Source organism: Falco rusticolus, chromosome 4 (assembly GCF_015220075.1).
Source record: "Falco rusticolus isolate bFalRus1 chromosome 4, bFalRus1.pri, whole genome shotgun sequence".
Lineage (NCBI taxonomy): Eukaryota > Metazoa > Chordata > Aves > Falconiformes > Falconidae > Falco > Falco rusticolus.
The window spans coordinates 112,047,909-112,075,674 of record NC_051190.1 but is presented as its reverse complement, the minus strand read 5'-3'; the positions used below and the strand labels follow the sequence as shown (position 1 = coordinate 112,075,674).

The 27,766-nt window shown below is 39.4% G+C and overlaps 1 protein-coding gene across 3 annotated transcripts; it reads left to right on the top strand.

Moving 5' to 3' along the window:
- The first annotated feature begins 125 nt into the window (after positions 1-125).
- Positions 126-27,032, top strand: SP4 (Sp4 transcription factor). 3 transcript variants are annotated; one of them, XM_037382521.1, is made up of 6 exons: positions 126-638; positions 1,312-1,412; positions 1,907-3,464; positions 22,127-22,355; positions 22,572-22,771; positions 23,871-27,032. In XM_037382521.1, exons 1-6 carry the CDS (start codon positions 632-634, stop codon positions 24,116-24,118), a joined length of 2,343 nt encoding a protein of 780 aa, XP_037238418.1. In that variant the 5' UTR covers positions 126-631; the 3' UTR covers positions 24,119-27,032. The 3 variants fall into 3 exon arrangements, with proteins under 3 accessions (XP_037238418.1, XP_037238419.1, XP_037238420.1); XM_037382522.1 differs by lacking the exon at positions 126-638 and adding an exon at positions 1,072-1,209; XM_037382523.1 differs by lacking the exons at positions 126-638; positions 1,312-1,412 and adding an exon at positions 1,253-1,274.
- The last annotated feature ends 734 nt before the right edge of the window (positions 27,033-27,766 follow it).

Below are 27,766 nucleotides of genomic sequence, written 5' to 3'. Positions count from 1 at the left end.
CCCGCCCCTCGCGCTGTCAAGAGCGGCACGAGCGCGGGAGCCGGGGCCGCCCGCCCGCACCGAGGGCAACGGCCGCCCCCGCCCCCACCCCGAAGCGCGCGCGCCCCGGCGGCCACGCCCCCTCGCGCCCGGCGCGGGCGACCAGAAGACGAGGAGGAGGAGGAAGACGAGGGCGCTCGGCCTGCCCCGCTGCCTGTCGGGGCCGGGCTCCCGGGGAGCCGCGTCCCGCCTCCGCCCCGCCTCCTCTGCCTCCGGCGTGGGGAGCCGGGCTGAGGCGGAGAGGGGCGGCCGAGGGGCTGGCGGCGGGGCTCGGTTTCCTGCTCAGTGGGCGTCAGCCGGGCCCCGACGGGCCCCGCCCCCGCCGCCGCTCGCCCGCCCTCCCCCGCACCGCCCGCCCGGCCCTCAGCTGTCACTCAAGGCGGCGGGCTGAGGCCGGCGGCGGCGGCGGGCGGAGAGAGAGGCAGCTACGCCACAACCCAGCGGCGGCCATTCGTGGAAAAATAGGCCGTCCCGCTCCTCCCAGCTCCGGCTGCGACCGGCCTTCTCCCCGCTACCCCCACCCCACCCTCCGCCTCCTCCTCCTCCTTCTCCTCCCCCCTAGAGCGGCGCCTCAGCGGGGCATTAATGCGGGATGAGCGGTATGTAACCCCCTCCCTCTCTCCCTCCTGTGCACACCCCTCCCTCCCTCCGCTCCTCCCTCCACCCTTCATCCCCCCTCTATCCCGCCCTCCCGGGTTCCCCCTTTTCATCCCCGCTTCTCCCCCTTCTTACCCCGCTCTTCGCTTGCTGCCCCTCCGCCCATCCGTGCTGCTTCCTCTCATGCCCCCTTTCTTCTCTGCCTCCCCTGCCTGCCCCTCCGACTTGCCTCCTCCGTACCTCCCTCCTCCATTCCCCCTTTCTTCGCTAACCCTCCCTCCTGTGCACATCCCTCCCTCCTTCATTCCTCTTTTCCTCCCTCTTTCCCTCCCATGCACAACCCTCCTCCTGCCCCCTAAAGCATCGACGGCCACTCAGTGGCCGTCGATGCTTTAGGGGGCAGGAGGAGGAGGAGGGTTGTGGGTGGTTTTTTCCTGCTGTCTCTGGGAGAGGAAACCAAACCTCCCCTTTCTGGGTGTTAACTCTCCAGCCCCCATGGGTTGGGTTTCAAACCACGTTTCTTAGGACTCGTTCTTTTGTAATAGCGATTTGCCCTGTTGTTTTTATGGAGAGGTAAAGGCGACAAGCTGGGAACCAAAAAGGATATGCTCGGAGGTTTTGTTACTGTATAAATGAAGGTGAATAATTAACCTGTTACACTTGATATTTTTGCAGATCAAAAGAAGGAGGAAACTATGCCCACAGAGGGAGAGAAATCTCCTGAGGCAGAGAATAACAACAATAATAATAAAAAAGGGAAAACTGGAGGCTCACAGGTAAAGCACACACACCCGAATAGGGAAGTGCCCAAACTATTAGCATTTAAAATGAAATGTTCAGCTAACAGCATTTCCTGCTCAGGGCATCTTTCTTTGAGTTGGATGAAACATGGTTTAGTGCAATAATTTTACTGCCTGGACACGTTTGGTTTTTCGTTTGTTTTTTAATTTTTTTATTGTATTTTTTAGTGATCAGCTGCTTCTTCTGTAATAGAAAGATTTTTAGTATTTTTCTTTATTTTAGGGGGTGGGGAAGACTAGATTGAGGATGCAGTTGAGGTCATGGCTGTCACATACTCGTTGATGATTGAGGGCTTTACGTTTAAAAATTATTTACAGAAATACACACTTCCTTAATCAGAGCTGTCTTATTGGTCTCTGTGCAGAAGCACTTTTTTTTTTCTGCTTCCTGTGTAAACCTTAATGCTTACTTCTGATGGTTCGTACTCATGCTCTTCTGAATCTGTTCTGTTTTCTCTCTTTACGGATAGGATTCTCAGCCTTCACCTCTCGCTTTGTTAGCAGCCACTTGCAGCAAAATAGGAACTCCTGGCGAGAATCAAGGAACTGGACAGCAGCAGATTATTATAGATCCAAATCAAGGTTTGGTGCAGCTTCAGAATCAGCCACAGCAGTTAGAATTGGTAACAACTCAGCTTGCTGGAAATGCTTGGCAGCTTGTTGCTGCTGCTCCTTCTGCTTCAAAAGAAAATAATGTTGCTCAACAAGGATCTTCTGTTGCCTCAAGTGCAGCAAGTCCCTCCAGCAGTAACAATGGAAGTGCATCTCCTTCAAAAACCAAATCGGGCAATTCTTCTGCAACAACCCCTGGACAATTCCAGGTCATTCAAGTACAAAATCCAAGCGGTAGTGTCCAATACCAAGTGATTCCACAGATTCAGACAACAGAAGGTCAACAACTTCAAATCAATCCATCTAATGCTACTGGTCTGCAAGACATACAGGGTCAAATTCAGCTTATTCCTGCAGGGAATAATCAAGCTATCCTCACAACTGCAAACAGGACAGCTTCGGGGAACGTTATTGCTCAAAACCTAGCAAATCAGACAGTTCCAGTCCAAATTAGGCCTGGTGTTTCCATACCACTACAACTGCAAACTATTCCTGGTACTCAGGCGCAAGTTGTAACGACGTTACCTATAAACATTGGTGGGGTAACGCTAGCATTGCCTGTGATAAATAATGTGGCAGCTGGAGGAGGCTCAGGTCAAGTTGGCCAGTCTACAGAGAGCGGAGTTTCCAACGGAAATCAGCTGGCTTCTACACCCGTCACTTCTGCCTCTGTCAGTACAATGCCAGAGTCTCCCTCCTCATCTTCCACCTCTACAACAACTGCCTCGACATCTCTAACTAGCAGTGACACGCTAGTAAGCTCTGCAGAAACAGGCCAATACACAAGCACAGCAGGCAGCAGTTCAGAGCAGACCACTGAAGAATCTCAGACACCTGCTACAGAATCTGAAGCCCAGAGCTCCAGTCAGCTGCAATCCAATGGACTACAGAACGTCCAGGATCAGTCAGGTTCGCTTCAGCAGGTCCAAATCGTAGGTCAGCCTATTCTGCAGCAGATCCAGATCCAGCAGCCTCAACAGCAGATTATTCAGGCCATTCCTCCACAGTCATTTCAGCTCCAGTCAGGGCAGACTATACAGACCATCCAGCAGCAGCCTTTGCAGAACGTTCAGCTGCAGGCAGTAAGTCCAACTCAGGTGCTCATCAGGGCTCCAACTTTAACACCATCAGGGCAAATCAGCTGGCAAACTGTACAGGTTCAGAATCTGCAAAGCCTTTCAAATCTTCAAGTTCAAAATGCTGGGTTACCCCAACAGCTAACCATTACCCCTGTGTCTTCAAGTGGTGGCACAACCATTGCCCAGATTGCACCAGTGGCTGTTGCTGGTACCCCCATCACTCTGAACGCTGCCCAGCTTGCTTCAGTACCTAATCTTCAAACAGTAAGTGTTGCCAACCTGGGTGCTGCGGGTGTGCAAGTTCAAGGAGTTCCTGTTACCATTACCAGTGTTGCGGGTGAGTGGTCTGACAAAGTTTCAGATTCATTTTGTTTTGTTGGGTGTTTTTACTATTGCAAGAATACTGGACAGTTTGAAATTAATACTATCTTCAGGATTTTCCGTAACGAACATCAAACCCTTAACTGTGAGGAAATACCTTATACTTATCTCTAAAATTCAGGTTTTAAAATAGCTGACGCTTCTCCTAAACATTGAGTTGGGACAATTTAAATGGAACTTTGTATTGGATAACTATCCTTAAACGATCCTGTTCTCCATCTTAGTAAAGATTTGTAAGCTGTGGGAGTGAACATGAAACTTTACTGTTAGAGCTTTGATAGGTTTAAAAAAATAACAAAAAGCATTTTCCAACCAAGCCGTAATCCCATTCTTTGCTTGGGGGATATAGGGTGAGAAGAGTGACAGTATGTGAACTGGGATATCTTGGCATGGCATGTGTTTGTGTGGAACTATTTGTTGCATTCTGGACTAGCTTCTAAAGTTGTTTCCTTAAAAGTTTGAGCTCTGCAAAGAGATGGAGTGGAATAAGGTATGCTTATGCACAGCATAGCTTCTGTGACTTTTTTTTTTTTAAAAAAAATACAATACTGGTAACTGTACCCCAGTACTTGTTGATGAACTTTTGATATGTATTATGAAATGCCTGTTTGGTTATGCTGGTCTAATAGTTGGGAAAGGAGCTATTAAAAGGTCTAGGACAGATAACAGAGCTTAGTTCTAAAGCAAATTCTGAGCAAGATCTCTGCAACGACCTGCAAGGGCAACTATATGTAAAATTTGCAGACTTTTAACCTTTCAGGTTAAACTTGATTTAGGGGTTCTCTCTGTCAGTCTGATAACTGCTTACATGAGCTTGGTTTTATTTCATACAAGTAAAAGTCTTCTCTTGTAGTAGTTACAATAGACTCTTGTCTTAACAGCAACCTGACTATAGACACAGTGTTTTAGGATAAAACTGTAAGAAAAAACCCTCGTGTTTACCTACTGTCCAGTCTCCATAAACAAGTGTTAGTATCATATTGACTCTTAATTGGTTGTGGGTTTTTTGATAATCCTGTGCTAAATGAAAAATGTTTAACTGGGCAAAGGATTGTTCCCTTTAATTGAAACATTACTGAGGATGCTAAGCATAGTTTGGTAATAAGAAATATGCCATTAGGAGAATTCCCTCTGCTGTGGTACGCTTTGGCACTTGATGGCAGGTTGAAATACTAAGAGCTGGGTTGCACTAAACCTGGCGTACTTAAGGAGCGTTACAGAAATCTTAATCTGGGTAATAAGAATTAAAATCTTGACCTTGTGTTTAGCTGTAATGGTTCAAAAGTTTCTGTTAGCCGGAGCTGACCAGCTGCTACATCTTGCAGTCCAATTTGCCTTGGACAAATTTTTTTCTTTATGAGAAGGTGGTGGTTGACTATTGTAGACAGAAGTCCCTACTTCAATAAGGGACTTCATAGGAAGCATGCTTTGAGAACAGCCTGGATTTGTGGGTGCAGGAAGAAACTTTTCTGCATGCAGTTCTATTGGTTTTTTTCCTTCTTACTAATGGTGTACAACTCTTCAGTACGCACTAGTAGATATTAGAACAAGAGATTCTGAATATAATTTTGCTCAGGTATCTTGACTGCACCTCTGCTTGCAGGTGATGTCTTTTGGAAAATGAAGGGATTGATATTTGTAACTGAGGATGAAAGAAGGGGAATGAGTCACAAGTATGGTCCTAGTGAAGCCAAGCCTTAGTCATACAGGATTCGTATGTTAACTAATAAGTTTTGTGACCATTGAATTCCCCTCCACCTTTTGCCCCCTCCCATGGCTGTTTCCATAGCACTTTTAATTTGATGCTAGCAGCAGTTAATCCTCATATAAAGTGACCATTTCTTCATATAAAAGGTACTATTTCTGTTCCCCAAGGCTTGAGGTTATGGAGAAAGAACAATCTTTCAGAACGTGAGAGATTAGTTGTTATTTCCTTCTCTTGTTTATCTCTACTTCTTTCCTATGAAACTTCCTGATGCTACACTCTGGGAATGGGAGACATGGTAGCATGGAAAGGAGAACGAGGAGCTTGATGTGCAGTTCTTCATGCTATATTAAGTATTCAAGGAAAGAATGGTTATTAAATAGAAGATTACAAACATGGCAAAATCTAAAGTTTGCTTGCCACTTATAAGAAATAAGCTGTCTTGATCAGGGCTACTAACTTCCTCAGATTTGCTGTTTTTTATTTGAAATGTTTTTTGCTATTATTGTTACAGGAAACCTTTTGAAAAAATAAACCACTTGATTACCTCAATGTCTGCAGACTGATATTTCCATTCTTTTTCTGCAGTACCTGAGCTTGTCAGTGTGAACTCTTTTGTACATTAATTGAATTATCCAGAAGTGGATCATTAGCTAGAAATGAGGAGTGGAAGTAGCTGTTAGAAATGAGCCATATGGAGGATGTGCAGAAAGTGTCAGGGAAGAGACTGAGGGAAGGACTCATCCCCTTGCATTGATTCAGGTGCTCTGACTTTGTTAGGGGAAAAAAACCCTGAAGTTCCTTTGTCTTTAAAGCAAACCCAGATGATCAAGGCAGCTGAGTTTCAGGGAGGGGAACCCCACAGAAATCACAGTAAGTAGTTGTCTGAAATAACTGTTCTTTTATTTGTGTTGTAGTTCTGTTCCATGAACATTGGTTTTCCTAGTTATTTCTACAATGGGGTAATTTCAGGTATCTTTTTCTTAGCTTTTCATATTACTAAATTAATTAGTAAAGCAATAAAATTTGAAATAACTGCAAATAACAAAAATTCTTAGCTTAAAATTGTTCTGGAAATAAGCTATAGAACTAGTTTGAGAGGGTTTTTTTGGTTTTTTTTTTGAATGAATTACAAATTTCAAAAGAGACAGTTTTCACATTGGGAAGAAAAAATATTAAAATCTGCAAGTAAATACTATATTTTGGTCTGCTTTTTGTAAATGTTGTTACTCAAAGTCTCTGGTCCCAAGGTGTGTAGGCTCTACTGTAAACCAAGCAAGATGAGTAAGTGCGTTTAGATTTTGTTGTTCTTGTCTTTTTCAGTAAAAATTCAACCGTTGTTCTTGTAAGTGTGGTAGTTTGGGTTGTATGTTGTGTGTGGGCAAAAAGCAGGGCAAACCAAGAGAAGTTCTCCCGTCCTTTCACTTTCTGGCTTGAGGGAGAACTCTTATTTATGATGTAGAGGAAAATAATTTTTTTCCTGGTAGAGTGACTAAGCACTGACAGATTGCTCGGAGAGGTTGTGGACTGTCCATCTTTGGAGATATTCAAAAGCTGTCTGGACATGGTTCTGGACAACTTGCTGTAGGTAGGCCTGCTTGAGCAGGGTGGCTGGACCAGATGACCTCCAGAGAACCCTTCCAGTCTACGTTATTCTGTGAAGTTTTGTTGAGATGTGCAGAGTGTTAGTCAAAGGAGTAATTAGATGTATAGAAGAAAGCTGGATGAGAAATAGAACCTAAGTATCTGAGCCTTAAAAACAGATTCTTTAAACAATTATTTAATTAAGTACTAATCAAACAATCAATGGACTTCATAAAAGCAACTGTGTTTATTTCAGCATGCAGGGATCTACAAATACCTGCCTTGCTATGAGATCAGTACCTGTCACGGCCTTTAAGCAGCCTAGTTCTGTACAAAGGAAACTGCCGTTCTTCAGTGCTGTGTGAATTGTTGTTGGTTTATACACGATTCTGGGTGGAATGACATGGCCTTTAATGTTGATAGGTGGTGACTTCTTGAATTTAGCCCCTGTGAGCTTCGGGACAAGCAGGTACTAGTTCCTTTGCCTTTTTTTGAGGCTTCTGCTGTGATAGCTGTAGATGCGAGTTCAAAGGATTCCTGTCCCGCATCCCCTTCTTAAAAGAACATATCCTTTGCCGCCTTGAAGCTTATTTTCAGGCACTATTTATCTGGATGTGTTAATTGACAATGTAAGTGACTATGTGGGAGGAACTTATTTTAGTACTAGATGCTTCTAAGAAAAATATGTACTTCATAAAACCATTTCCTTTTGGTGGGCTAAGTTGTTTTTTGTAACTCGGCACACTGGAGTTTGTTTTAGGAATAGCACAAAATGTGGACATTTGTGGATGCTGAAGAATATGGGGTGAGATAAAACAGACCAGTTAAACTGTAAGAAAATGCTGAGTATTAATGGCTTCTCTGTAGAATTTTGCATTCTGCATGTAGGGTTTCTTTCACTGGAGCCTTCAGAAGAGGTCACAAGCTTTTTCTGAACTTGTTAATTGTTTTTGCTGACAGTGGGAATCTAATGGTAGTTGTGGAGATGATGTCTTTTCAGAATAACTTCCTGTTTCTTGGGGGGGGGGGGAAAGTAATAGATCAGACTTGTGTCTAGCTTAATTATTTATCTTGAAGAGATTTTGATACATGATGATGAAGGTGCTTGTTCCATACCAAAGTGTATGAGACACTTTTGTTTTAAAAATAGTGGAAAATATTACTTGTGTGGTTAGTCCAAGCTTTGTTAGTTGCTTTAGCCAAAAGTCACCAGATTCCATCATTTTGCAACTCAACTCCAAGCCATTTTGTTTAAGATGAGGAGTGGCATGGTCTGAATTATGGGGCATTTGGGGTTCATCCACCAAAATAACCAGGGTGTGCTGTGTACTCTAAACCAGTTACTAATGACAATTAAGTTCAATATCAAGTGTTCCTATTGGGGCACTTTACTACAGCATATGAAACAGAAGGGTAAGGTTCATGATGTTTTTAATGTGAGTCACTAAGGCACTTTTCTCTTTGAGTAGCTACTTTCCTTGCACTGTTCTTTGTAGTTATGCACTTTGAGGTAGTTGTACCTCAGGCCTCCCATTTTCTTGTGCCTTTTCTTATTTGTCTCCATCCAGCTTCAGCCATTCTTCAAGGCTTTCTCTTCCCTTTCTTTCTTTCGTAACTCTTCTTGTGTGACAGTCGCTAGTTTTATGACTTACTGTTCAAAGGCTGAGGACGTTGTTTAGATATTACTGTCATTCTGGTTCAAACTTTGCAGAGGAGTTTGAAACATTCTACCAAATTCTTCAAACAGAAATAACATTATACATAAGATTTGATGCATGTAACTCAGGAATAGGAAAAGAGGAAATATTACACCCCTTTTTAGAAAGAGTAAAAAGGAGGAGCCTGGGAGCTACCAACCAGGCAGCCTCACCTCTCTGCCTGGTAAGATCATGAAACAGATCCTCCTGGAAGCTATGTTTGAGGCATGTGGGTGACAAAGATGTTTAGAGACAGCGAGCATGGCTTTACAAAAGGCAAATTGTGCTGACCAATCTGGCTGCCTTCTGTGATGGTGTTGGTAGGTAAGGGAAGAGCAGTTGATTATCATCTAGCATGACTTACACAAGGCCTTTGACACGGCCCCACAAGATAGCCTTTGAGAGATACGGGTTGTATGGATTAACTGCTTGATGGGTAAGGAATTGGCTGGATTGGCCACAAAGAGTTGCCATCAATGGCTCAGTTTCCAAATGGAGAATCGGTGATGTTCCTCAGGGACCATTGTTCAGTGTTTTTATTAATGACATAGTGGGACTGAGTGCACCTTCAGCAAGTCTGTGGATGACACCAAGGTGAGTGGTGCAATGTATGTGCTTAAGGGAAGGGATGCCATATGGAGTGACCTTGACAAGCTTGAGAAGTGGGCCAATGTGAACTTCATGCAGTTCAGCAAAGCCAAGTACAAGGCCCTGCACCTCAGCTGGGCCAATCCCCAATATCAGTACAGGCTGGGTGATAGATGGATTGAGAGCAGCCCTGTAGAGAAAGACTTGGGGATATTGGTACATGAAGAGCTGGATGTAAGCCAGCAATGTCTGCTTGCAGCCCAGAAAGCCGATTCTATCCTGGTCCACATAAAAAGAAGCAAGGCTAGCAGGTCAAGGGATGTGATTCTCTCCTCTTCCACTCTTGTGAGACCTCATCTGTGGTACTGTGTCCAGTTCTTGGGTCTTCAGTAGAAGACAGACATGGACCTGTTTGAGCAGGTCCAGAGGAAGGCCATGAAAATGATCAGAGGATCTGGAACACATCTTCTATGAAGAAAGGCTGAGGGAATTTGGTTTGTTCAGACTGGTGAAGAGAAGGCTCTGGGGAGACCCATTGCAGCCCTTTGATATACAAAGGGAGCTGATAAGGCAGACGCAGACTTTTTACCAAGGCTTGCCTGTTGTCATAGGACAAAGGGCAGTGGTTTTAAACTGAAAAGGGTAGGTGTAGATTGGACATAAGGAAGACATACTTTATTGTGAGGGTGGTGAGATGCTGGAACAGGTTGTTGAGAGAAGTTGTGAATGCTCCATCCCTGGAAGTGTTCAAGGCCAGGTGAGGTAGGGCTTTGAGCAACCTGGTCTAGTGGAAGATGGCCCTGCCTGTGGCAGAGGAGTTGGAACGACATGATATTTAAAGGTCCTGTCTGACCCAAACCATTCTGTGCTTCTATGAATGTAAGAATCAAAGGTGTTTCTGACCCTGTCTGATGCTGACTGCAGGTGATGCATGCAAGAATAATCTGCTCAGATACTCTCCCACTATTCAGTGATCTGCACCTCAGATCTTCCTGAGCCAGAAGTGGGATTTTTTTTAAAAAATATATTTAATGATCCTCAATTAATTTATCTTCTGTGAATTTGTCTTTTTTGAGTCTGAGTAATTTTTTTACATGTTCAATACAAGTCTGCAATAAATAGTCTTAATTGTTATGTAAGATACATTTTTATTTAATGTTCTCAAACTCCTGTATTGTGAAAAATTAAAAGTTTGATTCACCTTTATACCACTCAGTCTTCTATTATCTCTATCACATATGCTTGTTATCAAGGGAGGGGAAAGTGTTTAGTCTGAAGTCCTAGAATATTACACTTTACGTTGTTGAACTGTAGAAAATGCATTTTCATGACATGTAACCTGTGGGTCTCACTGCTTGCGTTAATGTGCTTTATGTATGAGCAGAACTCGGTAAGTTGTGTAGCAAAGTAAGGAGGGATGTCTGTAAGTGGTAACAAGCTGAAAAGGGTTTAAAATAGCCATGGTATATGCAAGCAAACTGGCAAATATAAATACCAAGGGTGGAAGTCAAAGGAGCTGAAGAGTGGTGGTTGCATGATCTTTCTTTTTTGAATAACATCCAGTGTTTCCCTGGATGTTCATTGGCAAGCAAGCTGCAGCAAACATCTTGAAAGAAGGAAGCTGCAAGCTATGGAATCTGCAGTAAAAAGATAAGTACAAAGAAATGAGCTATTTTCCACAAAAAAAAACCCCAAACAAACAAAAAAAAAACCAACCAAAAAACCAACCAGAAAAAAAAAATGCAGAGTCTGTCTTAGTTTTTCACTTCATAGTGTGTTGCTTGGCATTCTGATGGTGTAGTTGGGAGGAGTATAGAAACTGAGCATGCTTTTTCCAAAGTCATGAAAGGTCACTTACAACTGTTCTCAGGTTGCCTTGAGCTGAGAATTGTTGTAGAACCACAGTGTTCTAAATACTGTAAGATTGGCATCCTTCTCAAATGCTTCAGAGTAATTATGGGAGAAGCATTTAGTCTTCTAATGACAAAATTGCTTTGGTTGTGGGATTTTCTTAAACTGAAATGCCAAAATAGTGGCAGAAACAGTTCAACAACAAACTATGCTGGTAAAAACAAACGTTGGCCTTTGTGATGGTAGCTTAACAATAAAATATCAATATACTATTCCTGAAATTGGTGCATAAGGCATGTGCAATCTACCTGTTCAGCTAATTTGCCTATGGAGAACAACCTGGTAACAATGACTCGCTAGCAAGGCATGACTTCATCATTGCCTGTAGATAAAGTAGGAAGGGGGAAACATTTTGAGTACCAACTTTGCTCGTGATTGCCAGGTGAAATAGGTTTCTAATGAGCTGTTTCTATGCTATTAACTTCAAGAATTAAATGCAATTTCTTTAGTCTTCAAAGAGTGTTAATAAAACTATTTCCCTATTAGAGTATGTGGTCTTATAAAAATGTTTCATCGATACAGGTGCACTCTCAGAGAATATCTGGTTTTGCTCTCCCCTCTCTGGTTGCCTATTATCAGAAATCAGAGCATATAGAGCAGGAAATGAATTGGCTGAATTTTCTTGTTCAGAATGTGTCAAGGAAACTAACCAAGTGATACTAACAGGCTGATGAAGATGTGAAATATTTTTATTTTAAGGGTGGTTAGATCCACACTAAGCCAACCTTTTTGTTCTTCCATTACCACCCAGAGTGAGGACTCTGCAAGAACCATAATCTAAATCTGATTTCAATAGCTTCCTCAGTGTACCTTAAATTATGGAGTACTAAGCTTCAAATGATTTTGGTACCGGTAGGTAAGATGGATCAATTATTACTGTGTTAGTATATTAAAAATGTTTAATGGCAATTATGATTTTTGAAAAATATAACTATATATGGAATGGAATGTCATGTTCTAAGGGGAATGTTAATTTAAAGTATCAACTGTAGTTACTGAAAAATAACTACACTTTTCAATGGTCTGTGATTTTAATGGATAATTTAGTTAATAAGAGTTGTTTTATTTATATGCTGTAGCATAGTGGCTTTGGAAGTAGTAAGGACTGAGTAATGAAATGTAATTTAGTATTTTGCTCTTGTCATAACACTTTCACCAAAACAATAGCTCTGGATATCTGTAGTCTCTTGAGAATTGTAGTGTCTCAGCACATCCTAGGTTAATTTGGGGTATAGTTGTATGGTTACATGGATTTCTGTATGCATCCATTCTTAAGAATGGAGTTTCCAGTGATGTTTAATACTACTGATAGTGGATACCAGTCATGCACCTTGATTGGCTGGTCATTGGTAAACCATGTTATCCCAGCGTGCATACTTAGTATCATTGTGTTTTGAAGAGAAAATGATCAGTTAATATCCTTCTGCCAAAAAAACCTGCCTTGTTTTAACCTACATGTTAGGTGCAAGTCTTGACTTTCCTTAAATATGGAGTAGTTTCAAGTGATGATGTGTCTGCTTTTCCCTTAAGCAAGATGCTGCAGTTTAAGAAAACGCGGGTATTTATTGTCTTTTTTTCGTTGGTCAGCAGGAGGTAACTGATGAAAACCTTGAGCTCTTCCGTTCATTCTGAATCAACAAGATTGATTAAGCTTATGTTTTTATAGGGATAACAATGTTACGGAAGAAGATGGCAAACTTCGAAGGGATCCTGGAGATCTTTGCATCTTAGATCTTTGCATCACCCTTCTTTTGTGTTTCTGTAATATGTAGCTGCTTTGGTCCTTGCACAGCGAAGGCTGTAACAAAGTTACAGTTTTTGCATCTTTAATAAACAAATTAATCTTTTGTTGGTTAGCCTATTTGCCCATAGTTGGTTATAAAACCAAGGTTTGTGTCTCATGTTTACTCTTATTGTAAAAGGTCTTTAAGGATGCTTTACGAATCTTGTTTTTCTGATAATTTTTAATAATGTTGCCAGTGTTTGGTGTTTTTTTTTTTTATTCTGAGTAGATTTTCAACTGGTGTACAACTTTACCTGGTTTTAAAGTTGGCTATCTTTCTGTTGAAAGGATTTTCCATGTATGTACCTGTTAACTAATCCCTCCTGTGCAGAGGTGTATTTACTGTTATCTTGATCAATATGAAGATAGTTTCATATAGCCAAAATGTTTACTTCAAGAGCATTCATAAACCTTCTGCTCAAGTGTCAAATACGTAAGCTAGCTAAACTTACATAGTAAAAAAACAAACAAACAAAAAACCAAAAACCAACAAAACACAAAACCCCACCCCTACTGCCAAAAAACCAAATAAAGGATTGGAAACTTAGCTTGCATTTTTTCATGTCAGCCTCCTTCTGTCCTTTCAACGTTAGGCTATTACTATTTCCATGTTAATATACAGAAAATGAAGTAAGATGCTAAAAAAACCCAATTCCTGAGACCAGTGGGTTTGTCTCCATATGGCAGAAGTGTGTAACACAGGCATTTCTTTGGGACTGTTTTTTTTTCCTTTGTTTTTAATTTTGTTACAGTTAGTCAGGTATTGAGCTCCTGTAGTCAGACTGTGGAGACTAATAGTCAACAAGTTTCTTTCTAGCCCTATCTCTCTCAGAGTTAAGGGGAAGAGTTGGAAAAAGAACTGGGCCATGTCCTGTTGTGCCTGTAAGCTGTAGGGTAACCTGAGAGTTGGGGTGAGGCGATGGGGTAGTAGGAGATGTTCCATGAAAGTAACTTTGAAAACCTCAATTTCTTAGATCCACTACTAGTGTACGTCTAGTGCATCTGACATTCTACAGCACAGCTGGTACTTGGGTTTTCAGTCATTTGCTTGCTCTAAGGTTCAGTATTAGGGAACTACTTGTGTTCATCTGCAGAGAAGTATTCTTGAACACTCATCCTAAATAGACTTTTCTTTTTGACTGTTTTCTTTTGGTTTTTTTTTTTTTTCAATGGTGATGAAAATCAGGGGGTTTTGGAAGGATCTTTTGCCTTAGCAGCAGTATAACAAGTCACTTTTCTGATTCAATCTCCTTCTTTAGTATACCTAATAAATTGACCATATTTTCTTTCCATCTGAAGTCACAGCATCCAGATCGATCAGAGGTATTGCCTTGCTTTGACTGAAACCTCTATTTTGTTGTGCAAGACTACATTGTTGTTTCTGTGTAGGTCTTTGTATTGTATTTGTGGTAGCTCTTTTCTGTGTTTAATAGAGTAATAAAAAGAAAACTAGCTTTCAGTTTAATGGAAGATACCAACAGCTGGGAAAAGCCCTTTTCTGTCTCAACCTGAAGTTATTTCAACACTTTATCCTAAAGCACTTAGGTAAAACTTTACAGTCATGAAGCTTTGGGCATTGTGTTTTGTCTTTGCATTGCCAGTAAGATTCTTCCACAAAAGGAGATAATTTCAGGTTTTTTAAGGTGTTTAAAACCCTTAAACTTGCTTTTTACTTTCCTTAAATCTCCTGCTTTTAAGTCGTATTTTGCACAGAAGGTAAGCTTAATTATGATGCTGTTCACTGATTCTTGAACACACTAAGATATTTGATATAGGAAAATTTTGGAGGAGAGGATAAGTACTCACAAATCTTGTACAAGTCAGCAACAGACAAAAGATAGAAACTTGCTGCCAAGCCCCTGTACAAGGTAGAAAAGACAGATATCTAGTTGATGCTGCAGTTCGCACTGGAAGCTTTCTGCTTGTAGTAGCATCTGGACGCAGTGATGTGCTGTGATGACCCAAATTTCTTGTAGTAGTTGGGTGAATCCAAGTTCCTCACTCTACTCCAAACTGATCTGTACAGACTGTGTGGGTCCCTTTCATCAGTTCTTCTACAGTTTCAGTTCTGGGAATTTTTTCCTCTGCACATAGTGTTTCTTCCTAAGTCTTATAAACCACTGCTTCAGGGTAGAAGAGAGAGCAGAATTGTCTGCGTGCCATATATGTAGCACTGAATTGCGTAGTCTTCATAATATACTTATCTATATATATACAAACATATATAAATTAGAAACCTCTTTTCCCCCATTGCCTTGCATTAGTAAGTTGTTGAATGGGGGAGTTGCTGCATCAGCTCTGGTGTTTGTAGAGCTCTGGGACTCTGCGGACTGTCATTAACATTACTTAGTTGTTCTGTAGTAATATACATGGAATTATGAATGTCAGTTGCAACCTTGTGTTTCACTTTTAGAGTTTGCAGTTGAACAATTTTATTTTTTTTTTTCCTCTCAACGTTAGCTGCTCTGGCTTTAGGTACAAGTGCAATTTGCACTTGCGTTTCTCAGATTTTTCAGTAAGGTGCACACAACTGAGAGAACTTCTGTCATTACTGCTGTCATCTTTTTGGCTGCTGAACGCCGGTTACACAACAGCAACAGGAAATCTAAACAAATTATTCTGGGGAACTAAGTACCAGAAAGTTAGTGTCCTTTTCTTAGTCTTAAATTTCTCATCCTTCAAAGATCCACGTTTATAACCATGATTTCTGTGGATCATTACAGTTAAATCTTTTTCTTCCCTTTCTGCCCTGTTTGCCTCAGAGTAGTTTTTCATGCTTGCTACTTCAGGTGAATGAGAATAGGGATGCAGGTGCAATAAGTACTGAAAGGAAACTTGTTTTGGCTTATGATGGGTGGCCAAGCCTAATAACCTAAATGTTTGCCCTACTTTCTATAGGAAAGTAGCTTTCTTTAATAATTCAGGTGGTGTTATAGGAGTTATTGTTTTGCAAATTAGCTTTGAAGCCTGTCATAGTTTAACCCTAGCTAGTAATTAAGTACCATGAAGCCATTTGCTCACTCCCCCCTCACCGAGAGGGATGGGGAGGAGAGCTGGAAAGGAATGTAAAACTCAAGGGTTGAGATAAGAACAACTTAATAATTGAAATAGAATAACAACGAAAGAACAATAATAACGATGATAATAACAGTTACAATGAAAAGGGCAAGGAAAAGAATAAATTCCAGAGGGAAAGGAAGAAAGGAACACAGGGCACACAATGCAACTGCTCACCGCCTGCCAGCAGATGCCCAGCCCCTCCCTGAGCAACAATCTGCCCACCCTGGCCATCCCTCCAGGTATATACACCTGGGCATGACATCCCATGGTATGGAATACCTCTTTGGCTAGTTCGGGTCAACTGCCTTGGCTGTGTCCCCTCCCAGTTCCTTGCGCCCCTCCAGCCTTTTTGCTAACAAGGCGTGAGGAACTGAAAAGTCTCACATCAAAGCCAAAACAGAGCACCGCACTAGCTCCTTCAGAAGATAATTAAGTCCATCCCCGCTGAAAACAGGACAAAGCCTAAAACTGATTGAAATACATATGTGTGTAGTTATTTGGCTTCATAGTAATTACTTAAAATTGTCGTGTTTTCTTGCATGAATGTGCTAATAGACTCATGTGTATACAAGTTGTAACTGCTAAGATGCAGTTTTACTGCAAAATTGCAAAGCTGAGTAAGTGATGCTGAAAAAGAAAGGATGTGCAATCCCTTAGCTTGATAATCCTGTATCTTGTGGTAATAAGTAATGCATTTACTTAACTGCTTAAATGGAAAAAAAATAGTGACTGAAATGATGCAGGTTCTTCTGTTTGAAAAGCTTTGGAAGTTTCTGTGATGTTAGTCTCAGTTACGTTCAGTCATAGTCATATATGCAATATTGCAATGAGTGAGAGTCTTATTACACATGATTTGCAAAATAAGTACCAGGTTGCCTTGTTCTTTGCATGTTGTCCTGTGGTCAGATAAATGGGTACTATGCAAAAGAAGGACAGAACTTGGACCTGAGAGAAAATGAAATTAAATGGAGTAGTTGGGTATCAGTGTTGCTCTGTGCACCTAAATTTTGCTGTAACTTAACATTATGACCCAACAGCATGCACAATGAAGTTCGGTCATACACAAGTTCAGTGATGATTTTGTTAATCAAGAATGTTTCCCAGTTTCAGGAAATTACTATTAAAGAATAATGGAAACTAGAGAAAAACTTTGTGTCTTCTAAAAGCAAGTGTAAATGTGCCGTGACTGCTTTGACAACTCATATAGAATAGCATAAATGAACTGAAGTGTGACTGCGCCCTCCTGAAATGATTTGTTTAGAACGCTTTCTGAAATGTGTGTTGAAACATGAGAGCTCTTGTTACTGAAAGGTTTGAATGGTGAAGTGTAGTGATATCAGGTCTTGTGGTTTGGAGGTGATGTCAAGTGATCTCATGATTGTAGCAGAATTTCTGGAAGTCTTTAAATGGTGTTTTAATGCCCCTAGTAAGAAGTCATGTGGATTATTTTTAATAGGTCTTTTTTCTCCATCTAGAAAGTGTCGGGGTCATTCTTTTCCTGTATGGATAACCTCTCAGTCACCTGTTTTAGAATAAGCAGGGTTTGTTTCAATAAAAAGCTGATTTATATCTAGAACATCCCTATTGAAAAACTGTCATTTTTATAAACTTTTTTAAGCTGCCCTGATTTAATTTGTAGGCTGCTGACAAACTCATATCAACAGTTATTTGTTCTCGTATCTTTTCTTCAGTAAACTTGATTTAAGAAAATATGAAATTCCTTTATCTTCCTTTAATATGTATAAATGATGTAAAAGTTAAAACCCTTAGTGATCCGTAGTGGATTCTACTACATAATTTAAAAAAATTAAAATCCCATACAAGTCAAGACCATAGAAGGCTCACTTTAAGTTTTAGACTAGGGCATGTTCTGTCAGGGTTTTTTTGTGAAAAATTTCTTATTTTTCTTCAAGAGAAATTATTTTCTTAACTAGTCTAAAATGCATTCATGATACTCTCAAAGGACAAGAGTAAAGAATTTTATGTTTAACAACTTTAAAATGAGAATAGATGCATTTCTTGTTGTCCTGGATGCTACTAGTGTGCTAGCTTGCTGGGATGCTCTTCCAGGAGTTCCAAACAAAAACTAAGTCCAGAAATTACATTACTGAACTTGCCAGTGTTTTCTGATAACTATGTAAATCTCTGGCAGAGAGTATTTATCAGATATGTGTGCTTCTTTCAGTTAGTCTTTCCTCAAAAAGTAGAGATTTGCTTATTTAATATTGTGGCCTAGGTCTTCAAATAAGGGTATTTTGTGGTATTTTGAGAATTTCGGAACCTTCATTTCTGAATTTAGGAAGTGGAATCCAAGGGAAGGGAGTTTAAAATAGCAACTCTGAGATTAAAGACATCAAAATTCACATTAGAAAATGTAATAACTTTGTTAATGCTATCTAAAGAGCAGTCATTTAATTACTGTTACTGAAACCATATCGATAATGCAATTAAATGCATTTGTTTTATGCAATTAAAGTTGCCCAAGCAACTTTACTATTGGCATTTTCTCTTTTGTGTGTTTATTGTCACCTTTAAAGTTATTGTGAAGAATTTCTACTCAGATGTATCATACTGTATTGTGTTTAATGAATAGATTAAGGTGGTAGCTCACTGGTGTGTGCCCTATATCCTATACTGAGAGGTATGCATGGCCCTCGTGGCGGGGAGGGAGAGGTTTGGAGCAGATAAAGTATGTGTCCAACAGTGGTACTTGATATTCTGAAGAAGTGTCAGAAGACCCTTGAGTGGTTGGTTATCTCATGACTTAGAGGCTGCAAGTTGGTTTCTATTGCATCAGCACAATGTATCAGATTCTCAGAAATGCTGAAAAGGTTTCCCCATAAATGTGGAATAGTCAGGTCCAGCAAGATTTGTGTGCTGGACGTTCATCACTGTGGTGCTAGTCAGAGTGAAAACAAGGAGTCATCCACCTCAGGGTTCGAGTTCCTCAATTCACATCTTCCTTGGTCTGGCATCCTGGGGGGAAGTTGCATTGAAACTTTAATATCAATTCAAGAAACTCGGAGAGAAAGGGAAAACTGAGAGGAAATTATGCTCTTCAGGTGTGTTCTCTGCAGTAGGTGTGGCTGTAATATCTGTTACATCTTTAATTTTTGCAGTGACCACTTGTAGACTCGTCATTTATAGTGCTGCTCTGTGAATTCAGAGTTACATCTTGGGTATGTTTAATGAACAGATTTTGTGCTCTGCAAAAGACTACGAGCTGACCAAGTTCTTCCTGTTATTTATTTACCTTTGGCTAACCAAAACCTGCAGCTGGTTCTCAACACAAGTGCTCACATTATCATGTTATGATGAGCATTAGATATAACAAAAATGATCAGTCTTTTGACTGCAACTATTCATAGCACTTGGCCAGCACTTCAGCAGCTTAAACTGCCTCACAAGGAATTGCCCCTGGACTGACAATTTCTTTGGAAGTTTGTGGCCTCTTCTGCCACTGTTAGACCCAAGTACTAAATGTTACTATTTGTGTTTATACCACAATGCTCTCCTTACCCTATCATATTCTCCATCAAGGATTCTCATAAGCACTTTTCTTTCCCATAAGTATATAGGAAATAAATTTATTTCCAGTACGTTGCTATTGCAAAAAGAAAGACTTTGTTCTGTCCTAGACATACTGAGACTTCGCACTCATGATTAAGCCTGTCATTCTTTTTCTATGGTTCCTCTGCTGCGAATACCAAACTTTTTTGTTTTCTTTTATTTTATTATCTATCTGCCCACAGCAAGTGGGATTCAAACATTGTCTCTTCTGGGTTTGTCCTTGCTCTTTTCAGTAAACCGAAAGTACTCAGCATCTGTCAATATTTGTGGCCTGCCTAAGAAAACAAGGAATTCATGTTTATTCATATCTAGGCAGATTAGGTGCAAGTTCCAGATGGAAGCCAAGAGAGATAACTGAGAAAATTTGGTTAGCGCTTCTGGTGAAAATAGCCTGATACTGACCCTAAGCACAAGAGAGACTTATTCTGTTTCCCGTAGCCAACAGTGGCCTGTTAGATGACAGTCAGGTCACTTTGGGAGATTCTCAGTATGTCATGTTCTTTAGTCCTAACCTATCTGCATGTACATGGTGGTGTTAAGTGGTGTGTGTTAGGTTTCATCTATGGCTGTTATCATGATGTTACACAAGATAGCCTGTCCAAGCATATATATCTCTTCAGCTATTGTGAATGAAGTAGCCATGGTCCTGTGCTGTGTTGTATATGAACTCACTTGGTGTCTAGGCAGTTTAGACTTCAGAGAGAGTGTTCTCAATCTTATCCCCATTGATGATGTCTGTTACAGATGCCCGAGAAGTAAGTTAGAGTATCAATTAGAATCTCTCTGAATTGTGTTACCTCCAAAGGATTTCTAAGTTTTAAATTAATACTTCAATACTGAGGACTTACAAATCTTAAAATATTATAGTTTATTCTAAGGAATTTTGGTCAGTCACTACGCTTTCTCAATAAGTAGGTAATATTTCCTCTTATTTCCCATTTGTATGAAGGCACTGAATTTTTGAAAATGGCAGCATCTAATGATGTTTTGTCCCATTCTTGTTACTGCGGAACTGGCCTTCAGTGTTGTCAGAGCATGGCTGGAAGTCAGATCTCTGTGTCAGATTTCATTTGTCACGTTATTTTCTTAGACCATATAGTACTACATTTTAAACCAAATATAATATGACCCTACTGCTTAAGAAACTACACTTCTTACCTATAATAGCATAGTCTTTATTTTGCTTTAATATTAAGACAGTAATCCTGATTTCCTTTGATCAAGAAAGCCAATGAGATCAATGTACTTATGTAGTGAAACTGAATTCTTAATTTATCAAGTCAATCTTAGAATTCTATTTGATTCAGTCAAGCTGCTTTTCCAGTATTCTTGAAAACATACTCCCTTCTGCAAAACAAAATGATTGAATATCTCAAGTTGGAAGGCACCCATAAGGATCACTGCATCCAGCTCCCTGCTCCTCACAGAACAACCTAAAACTAAATCAGATGACTAAGCGCGTTGTACCAGATACTTCTTGAGATCTTGACAGGCTTGGTGTCATGACCGCTTCTCTGGGGAGCTTGTTCCAGTGACTGACCCCCCTGTCAGTGAAAAATCTTTTCTTAATATCCAACCTGAACTTCCCCTGATGCAGCTTCATTCCATTTCCTTGTGTCCTTTCAACTGGTCACCAGAGAGAGAACATCAGCACCTCCCCCTCCACTGCCCACCTTGAGGAAGTTGTAGACTGTGATGAGGTCACTCCTCAGCCTTGTCTTCTCCAAGAAGAACAAACCAAGTGACCTCAGCTGCTCCTCGTAAGTCTTGCCCTCGGGGCCTTTCACAATCTTGGTTGCCCTCCTCTGGACACACTCTAATCATTTGATGTCCGTCTTCTGTTGAGGCGACCAGAACTGCACACAGTGTTTGAGGTGGGGCTGCACCAGTGCAGTGTAGAGTAGGACAGTCACCTCCCGCGACCACCTGGCTATGCCGTGCTGGATGCACCCCAGGACGTGGTTGGCCTTTTGGCTGCCAGGGCACACTGTTGGCTCATACTGAACTTGCCATCAACCCAGGCCCCAGACCTCTTTGCACAGAGCTGCTCTCCAGCCTCTTATCCCCTCCCCCACCTCCTCCCCCCCCACAGTTTGTGTGTATAACCATGATTGCCCATCCCAGGTAGAGAATCCTGCAAAACAACAACAACAACAAAGCCCTGGTATGCTAGCTTGGTCAAGTTTAATCCTACAACATTCCTTTTCCTTTGTGGCTCAATGTTGATTCAGGACAGATTGTAGGAGAAGAGGCAATTCTGTGTGTGCCATAAAGCAACTTCTAAAATTAGGTAATTTTTATTTTCTGAATGTAGATATGTTTTCAAAGGTTATTAGAGGGACATTAATTGGCAATAGATTTAACAATATTTCTGTCTTAAGATTTTCGTTTAATGGTTTCTCATTTATTTCGTGTTTAATGGTTTATTTATTTCAGCTTTTGAGAAAAATAAAACGCTCGTTAAACTAGTTCACATTTCTTAGTATCAGTAATTTGCAGTCTTGTACTGTTCTAATAACAAATGACATTAAACAGCACTATCTTAAGCTAGCAGGTAAGTACTCTGTTAGTGCTTCAGGAAAAAGGCGGATTTATAACTTGTTTTGTGGCTTTTCCTAACTTTAGATGGATTTTTCTTCTATAAAACATGTCAAGTTTATTTCTGCATTCCACTTGTTGAAATGACAAATGAAAGGTACAAACACTTTCTTATTTTACAGGTCAGCAGCAAGGACAGGATGGAATGAAAGTACAACAAGCCACAATAGCTCCTGTTACTGTAGCAGTAGGTGGCATTGCTAATGCAGCAATTGGTGCTGTTAGTCCTGATCAGATCACACAAGTGCAGCTGCAGCAAGCTCAGCAGGCTTCTGACCAGGAAGTGCAGCCTGGCAAGAGACTGAGAAGAGTTGCCTGCTCGTGTCCTAATTGCAGAGAGGGAGAAGGAAGGTAAATGTAAATTTTACCAGTATGTATTTGGGCACCTTATCACCACTTGCCTCATTTGGGCATGAGATTTTCTTATATTGCCTACATTTTTAATGATTCTATTAAAAAGTATGTTTGTGTATTTCTTTTTAGACAGAGGATTATAATTGCCTCTGTTAGCATGAAATATATTTTCTAATACCTAGCAAAAAAACCTGTTTAAATTGATCTTTTTAGAGGCAGCAATGAGCCAGGAAAAAAGAAGCAACATATCTGCCATATTGAAGGATGTGGAAAAGTTTATGGCAAGACATCTCATCTTCGAGCACACCTGCGCTGGCATACTGGTGAAAGACCATTTGTATGCAACTGGATTTTTTGTGGCAAGCGATTTACAAGGAGTGATGAGTTACAAAGACATCGAAGAACCCACACAGGTTGGTCAGCCCTCTCTGTATGCATAGTACAGCAAGTCTGAATCATAGTGGCCATGGTTACACACTGATGTCAAAGTTCTCACTTATTAGGATCTCTGAAAACTACTTTTAAACCTAAATAAATTAATTTTGAGAGAGAGGAAGTGGTAGATGTCAGTTTTGATCAATTCAAACTGTGAAATCAAATAAATCAGATCTGTTCAAACTGTTCTTCTGTACCTATGCTAGAAAAAGATGACTTTCTTCACAGATAGGTGATGCGCAGTAGCTAGTGTCTGATCAAAATTTGACAAATTTAGATCAGGCATGCAGAATTGGCCGTGGACCAGGGTCATCATTTCCTCACTTGGACTAGCTCAATCCTTAAGAAACTTACTGACCTCGTCCGTACATCTGAGTTTGTGTTCTCATGAAGTTTCATAAAGTTTCAAGTGAGAACTGATAAAGCAAGTTCTCTTAACTGTTCATATTGGAAAGATGGACCTCTTAGAAACCAAAATTTTATCAGCCTTCATATTTTTAGCCCCCAGAAGGTGTCTACCTGTCATTCCTCCCCTCCCAACTTTACAGCATCAGCAGAGAGCACTTGAAGCATAAGTGCTAATTACATTTGTATGTAATGTATGCATGTAATGTAATGTATACATTAGTAGGCTGAATTTCTATTTTGACATAGATTTCATGCATCCTCATGGAACTTTGGGATTCATGTTTCCAAATTCCCTTCTCATCACTGTAATCTAAATAGCAGTTTTGCTATACTTTGTTATCAAGTCGTTCTTTCAGGGCTTTTACCTCTCCTTCTCTGCCAGGTTTTTGGAAGTCTATGAAAATTCTCTGGTGACCTGAAATTCAAACATCTCGCCAGATAATCATAGCATAGCAAATATTTGTTGCAAATATTTCAGTAGTGAAGCGTAGATTGCAAAAAGCCTATGACTAAACTGATCACACCTGGAGATTAGACAGGTAGAGAAGAAAATATATTATTTTAACGAGACTTCATATGTTGAATAGAAAAGGGTCAGATTCAAATGATTAAGCAGTGTTCAGTGCTCTCCTTCAGTAACATTTTGGTTTTGTTCTTCTTTTAAAAAAGGTGAAAAGAGATTTGAATGCCCAGAATGTTCTAAAAGGTTTATGCGAAGTGACCATCTCTCAAAACACGTCAAGACTCATCAGAACAAGAAGGGTGGTGGAACAGCCCTAGCTATTGTTACCTCAGGAGAACTGGACTCTTCAGTTACTGAGGTTCTTGGTTCTCCAAGAATTGTCACTGTTGCTGCCATTTCTCAAGATTCAAACCCAGCAACCCCTAATGTTTCAACAAACATGGAAGAATTCTGAAAGGATCATTTCTATGGACGCCTAGTGCTGCACTTAAGTTTACATACCTTTCAGGATATGGGAGTGGGCTGGTAAAGTGGATTACAGAGCAGGAAATCATGTTTTCAGTCATGACTTCTGTAAGTGTTCCAGGTTGGAGGGTCAGCATGGGAAGTGTACACCGGTGCAACAAGACAAAAATTTCAAAAATACAAACAGCGCAAATTGATGTACTAGATAAACAGATGGGGGAATATTATTTCCATACTGTACTTTTTTAGTTATATGTCTGTATATCATGTAATGATTTTAAATGAACTTTCCCCTGCTATTTTAGCATTGTATGTTAACGTGTTTATAAAATCAAGATAATATCAATGTAAAACAGGGTGGACCTTGACTAGGATTAATATCATTTGATGAAGGTACTTTGTTTTTAAAATAAATTTGTTATATTTTCATGAGAGCATCCTTTTCCCATAAGGCATAGCAAAACTAATACAGATTGAACAATAGTGGAAATATTTTAGGTTTTTGCTCAGTCCGTAGAACACATCAGTTGATTTTGGCCGTCTTTTCTCAAGTTTTGGAATTACTCAAATAGCAGCTGGATGATGCATGCTGCAAAGTGGTTCTGAGGTGGACCTCAGATTAATTTTGACCACTACATTATAGTAGTGTGTTATAAATGACAATCAGTGAGTTCTAATTCCTCTCTTTGTTTGGAGAGCTAAGGTTATGTAGAATAGTGTATACAGTAGGAAAGACAAAGCATAGAAAGATATTAATGTAAGATTTTACAAAAGTAATGGTATCTTTATGTAGGATGAAAAATTAATATGGCAATTTTTGTGTCAATTTTTGGAATTTCATTTCATATATTTTAAAACATCTGTGGTCCATTTCTAACTCATAGGTAACATGAATGATAAAACCTCGATTTTAAATATTTAAATGTTTTTTTTAATTTAAATGTTTTTAAATTTTGCTAGAATTCATGGAAATTAATCAGACAATTGAGTGTTGTAGCTCATTCTCCAGTATCTTCTCTCTGTAAATACTAGTTTATTATATTGTGGTTGATGTGCTGGGTTCTTTATGCTTTGACTTAATAGCCAAAGAAAAGAATTAATTATCACATTTTAACCAAAAAAAAATACTTAAAGTAAATGTTTTCTCTCTTTTCCCCTAAATATTACTGTCTTTATTTTCTCTTCAAAGTTAATATGTGGGCTGGTAATAAATATCTGTTACCTATCAAATTGTACATTGAGCCTCCAACCACAAAGCAGACTGGGGAAAGAGGAATTTAGTTATCTTTTTACCACACAATTTTTGACTTCAAAGCTTGATTACATTCTCAGATGTGCCAGTTTGATAGGAATATAGAGGAAATGAAAAACAACAAAAACAAACTGCATTTTCTATGTGACAACTCCAGTATGTACAAGGAGGAAAGATGGCCAAATATTTCATACTCAGGATTTTTAATTACTTCCCATAGACATAAATGTAACCTTTTACACATGCAGTCATTTGGTAATAATTCTCATGACCAGTTTTTAAAAAGATTTCTATACCAAAATATTTTTGATGTAACTAAAGGAAGTACAGTGCAAAAAGGATAAGTTGGTTTTTTTTTCCCTGCAAATCACAAAAGGAAGAATGTGTTTGGTAGCTGTTGGTTTGAGAGACATAACAGCTACCTTGTGCATTCCCTCACAAAACATATACTTCTCATCTGAATACTTTATCAATCTTGTGGTGTTTTCTGTATTTTTGAAGCAAGAGAAATACCAATCATTGTTTACACTGTGTACACTTTAGGCCAGCCCTTTGTAGCAAAATACTAAGCTGAAGGTATTTTATACTTTCAGTTTACATAAAAAGCTTTGAGATTAAAGAAAAACAATTTTACACTGTGGTTAAAAATTTCAAGTTTCTTAAAGCTTTTGTAGACTTGTAACAGAGTCTTTAAATTTTAGTTGGGTTTTGTACATTATTTTGTATATTTTATTTAAAGTACTCTTAACTGATGTATCTGGATTTAAAACATCAGAATCAATTAGATGTTACATTTAATACAGATGAACATTAGGTAGTATTAACTGTTAATTTTATTATATAGGAAATGAAACGTCAAATATATATTTTATCATTATGCTTCACAATCAGTGCTATAAATTCTTCTAAAGAAGAAGTTTCCTAATATTAATATCATGTTTCCTAGAAGTTAACAATTTTTGTAAACTGAAGTTACGAGCATTCTGCACAGCCATTTCATATATAATTTTTTCATGCATACTTATGTATGCAGATAGGAAACAAGTCATTTTTAATCTGCAATGAATCCCTATTATAGATGTATCAAAATCTAAATCTGGTTGGCTTCATAGCATCTCAAGTACATTAACTTGTGTTAGCAGGTGCACATTTTACCGCTGGAATTAGAAACATTTTGACAGTCTGTTCTGCATACCATTCTGAATCCACTTTTCTGTCTTAAAAGGATCGTAAATTTCAATGTCCTTTATTTGACTCAGTGGGATATAGCTGTTGTAAGTAATAGGGCACAGATGTGCAGTAGTATCTTGTTTAATGGCATTTCACTGTTCATTCCCTTTGCCACCATTAAAATTTTTGCTTTATTGTAATTATCAGTGCAAAGTGTATTTACCATGGTAGAACTCCAGTGTTAGAATAGTTTTTTTCTTACAATATACTTTCTTTGGTTAGGTTTGTGTATGTGTTGCCGATTACATTAGAAATTGGTGTTAAGTCATTATTTATCACATTCTTTCACGAGAGCAGTAATAAAAGTGTGTAATCTAGGAGAAAAAGTTAATTTGTCAAAGTTAAGTAAGCATGATGTTTAGGTCCTATTTTTCAATTTTATAACTGTTTTATTGCAACAATATTTGTATTTAAGTCTTCATTTTAATGCCTTGTGGTGTTTTTTATGCATGTCACTGAATTGTCATCCTGCAAGAATTGATGTGCAGCATAGGGTATTAAATCTACATAATGATTTTGAAACAGAAAAATAGTTGATGGTAAAAATGTAAATGTTTTGCAAAAATTCCTTATAAAAAAAGTTTTGTAGTAATATTCACTTGTAAATTTTTCTAAAAAAAAAAAAAAAAAAAGAAAAGGAAAAAATGAGAGTAACATTTCCCCACATCTAGAATTTAGAAATTAATTCTGCCAGCAAAGCCTGTAAGGCATTAATTTGACACTTTTACAATGCTGATTTGTATAATTTTTTGGTGGGTTTGGAACTAAAATCATGTACAAGTTGTTGCCTGCAATAACATTTTGCAAGTAACCTATTAAAATTCCCTTGAGTTTAAAAGGTTTCTTCATTTAATTACTTTCAATATAAAGCAGCAATAAATTATGTTTGGGTGATAATCTGTTTATCAAGAAGAACACTAGAAAGCAAATGCTTCTCAATGGGGAAAGGTTGGCAGCAGCTTCTGGATTTGTGTAATTAAGACCTGTACTTGCTGGTCAGCGTTTCCCAACTGGCAGACTCCCAGCAGGGAATTAAACCAGCAGATTCTAGCTCAGCATGAATTCTGTGGGGTTTGTTCAGCTCTTGCAAATGGAAGTTAATGGTTATTCCTGAACGTACCAAAGGAAGAACTTTTCTAAGGTAAGGAGTATGTA

Coding starts and splice junctions, on each gene's coding strand:
- SP4 (XM_037382521.1), top strand. Junction 3,465..22,126: donor TACCATTACCAGTGTTGCGG/GTGAGTGGTCTG, acceptor CTTATTTTACAG/GTCAGCAGCAAGGACAGGAT. Junction 22,356..22,571: donor TGCAGAGAGGGAGAAGGAAG/GTAAATGTAAAT, acceptor TGATCTTTTTAG/AGGCAGCAATGAGCCAGGAA.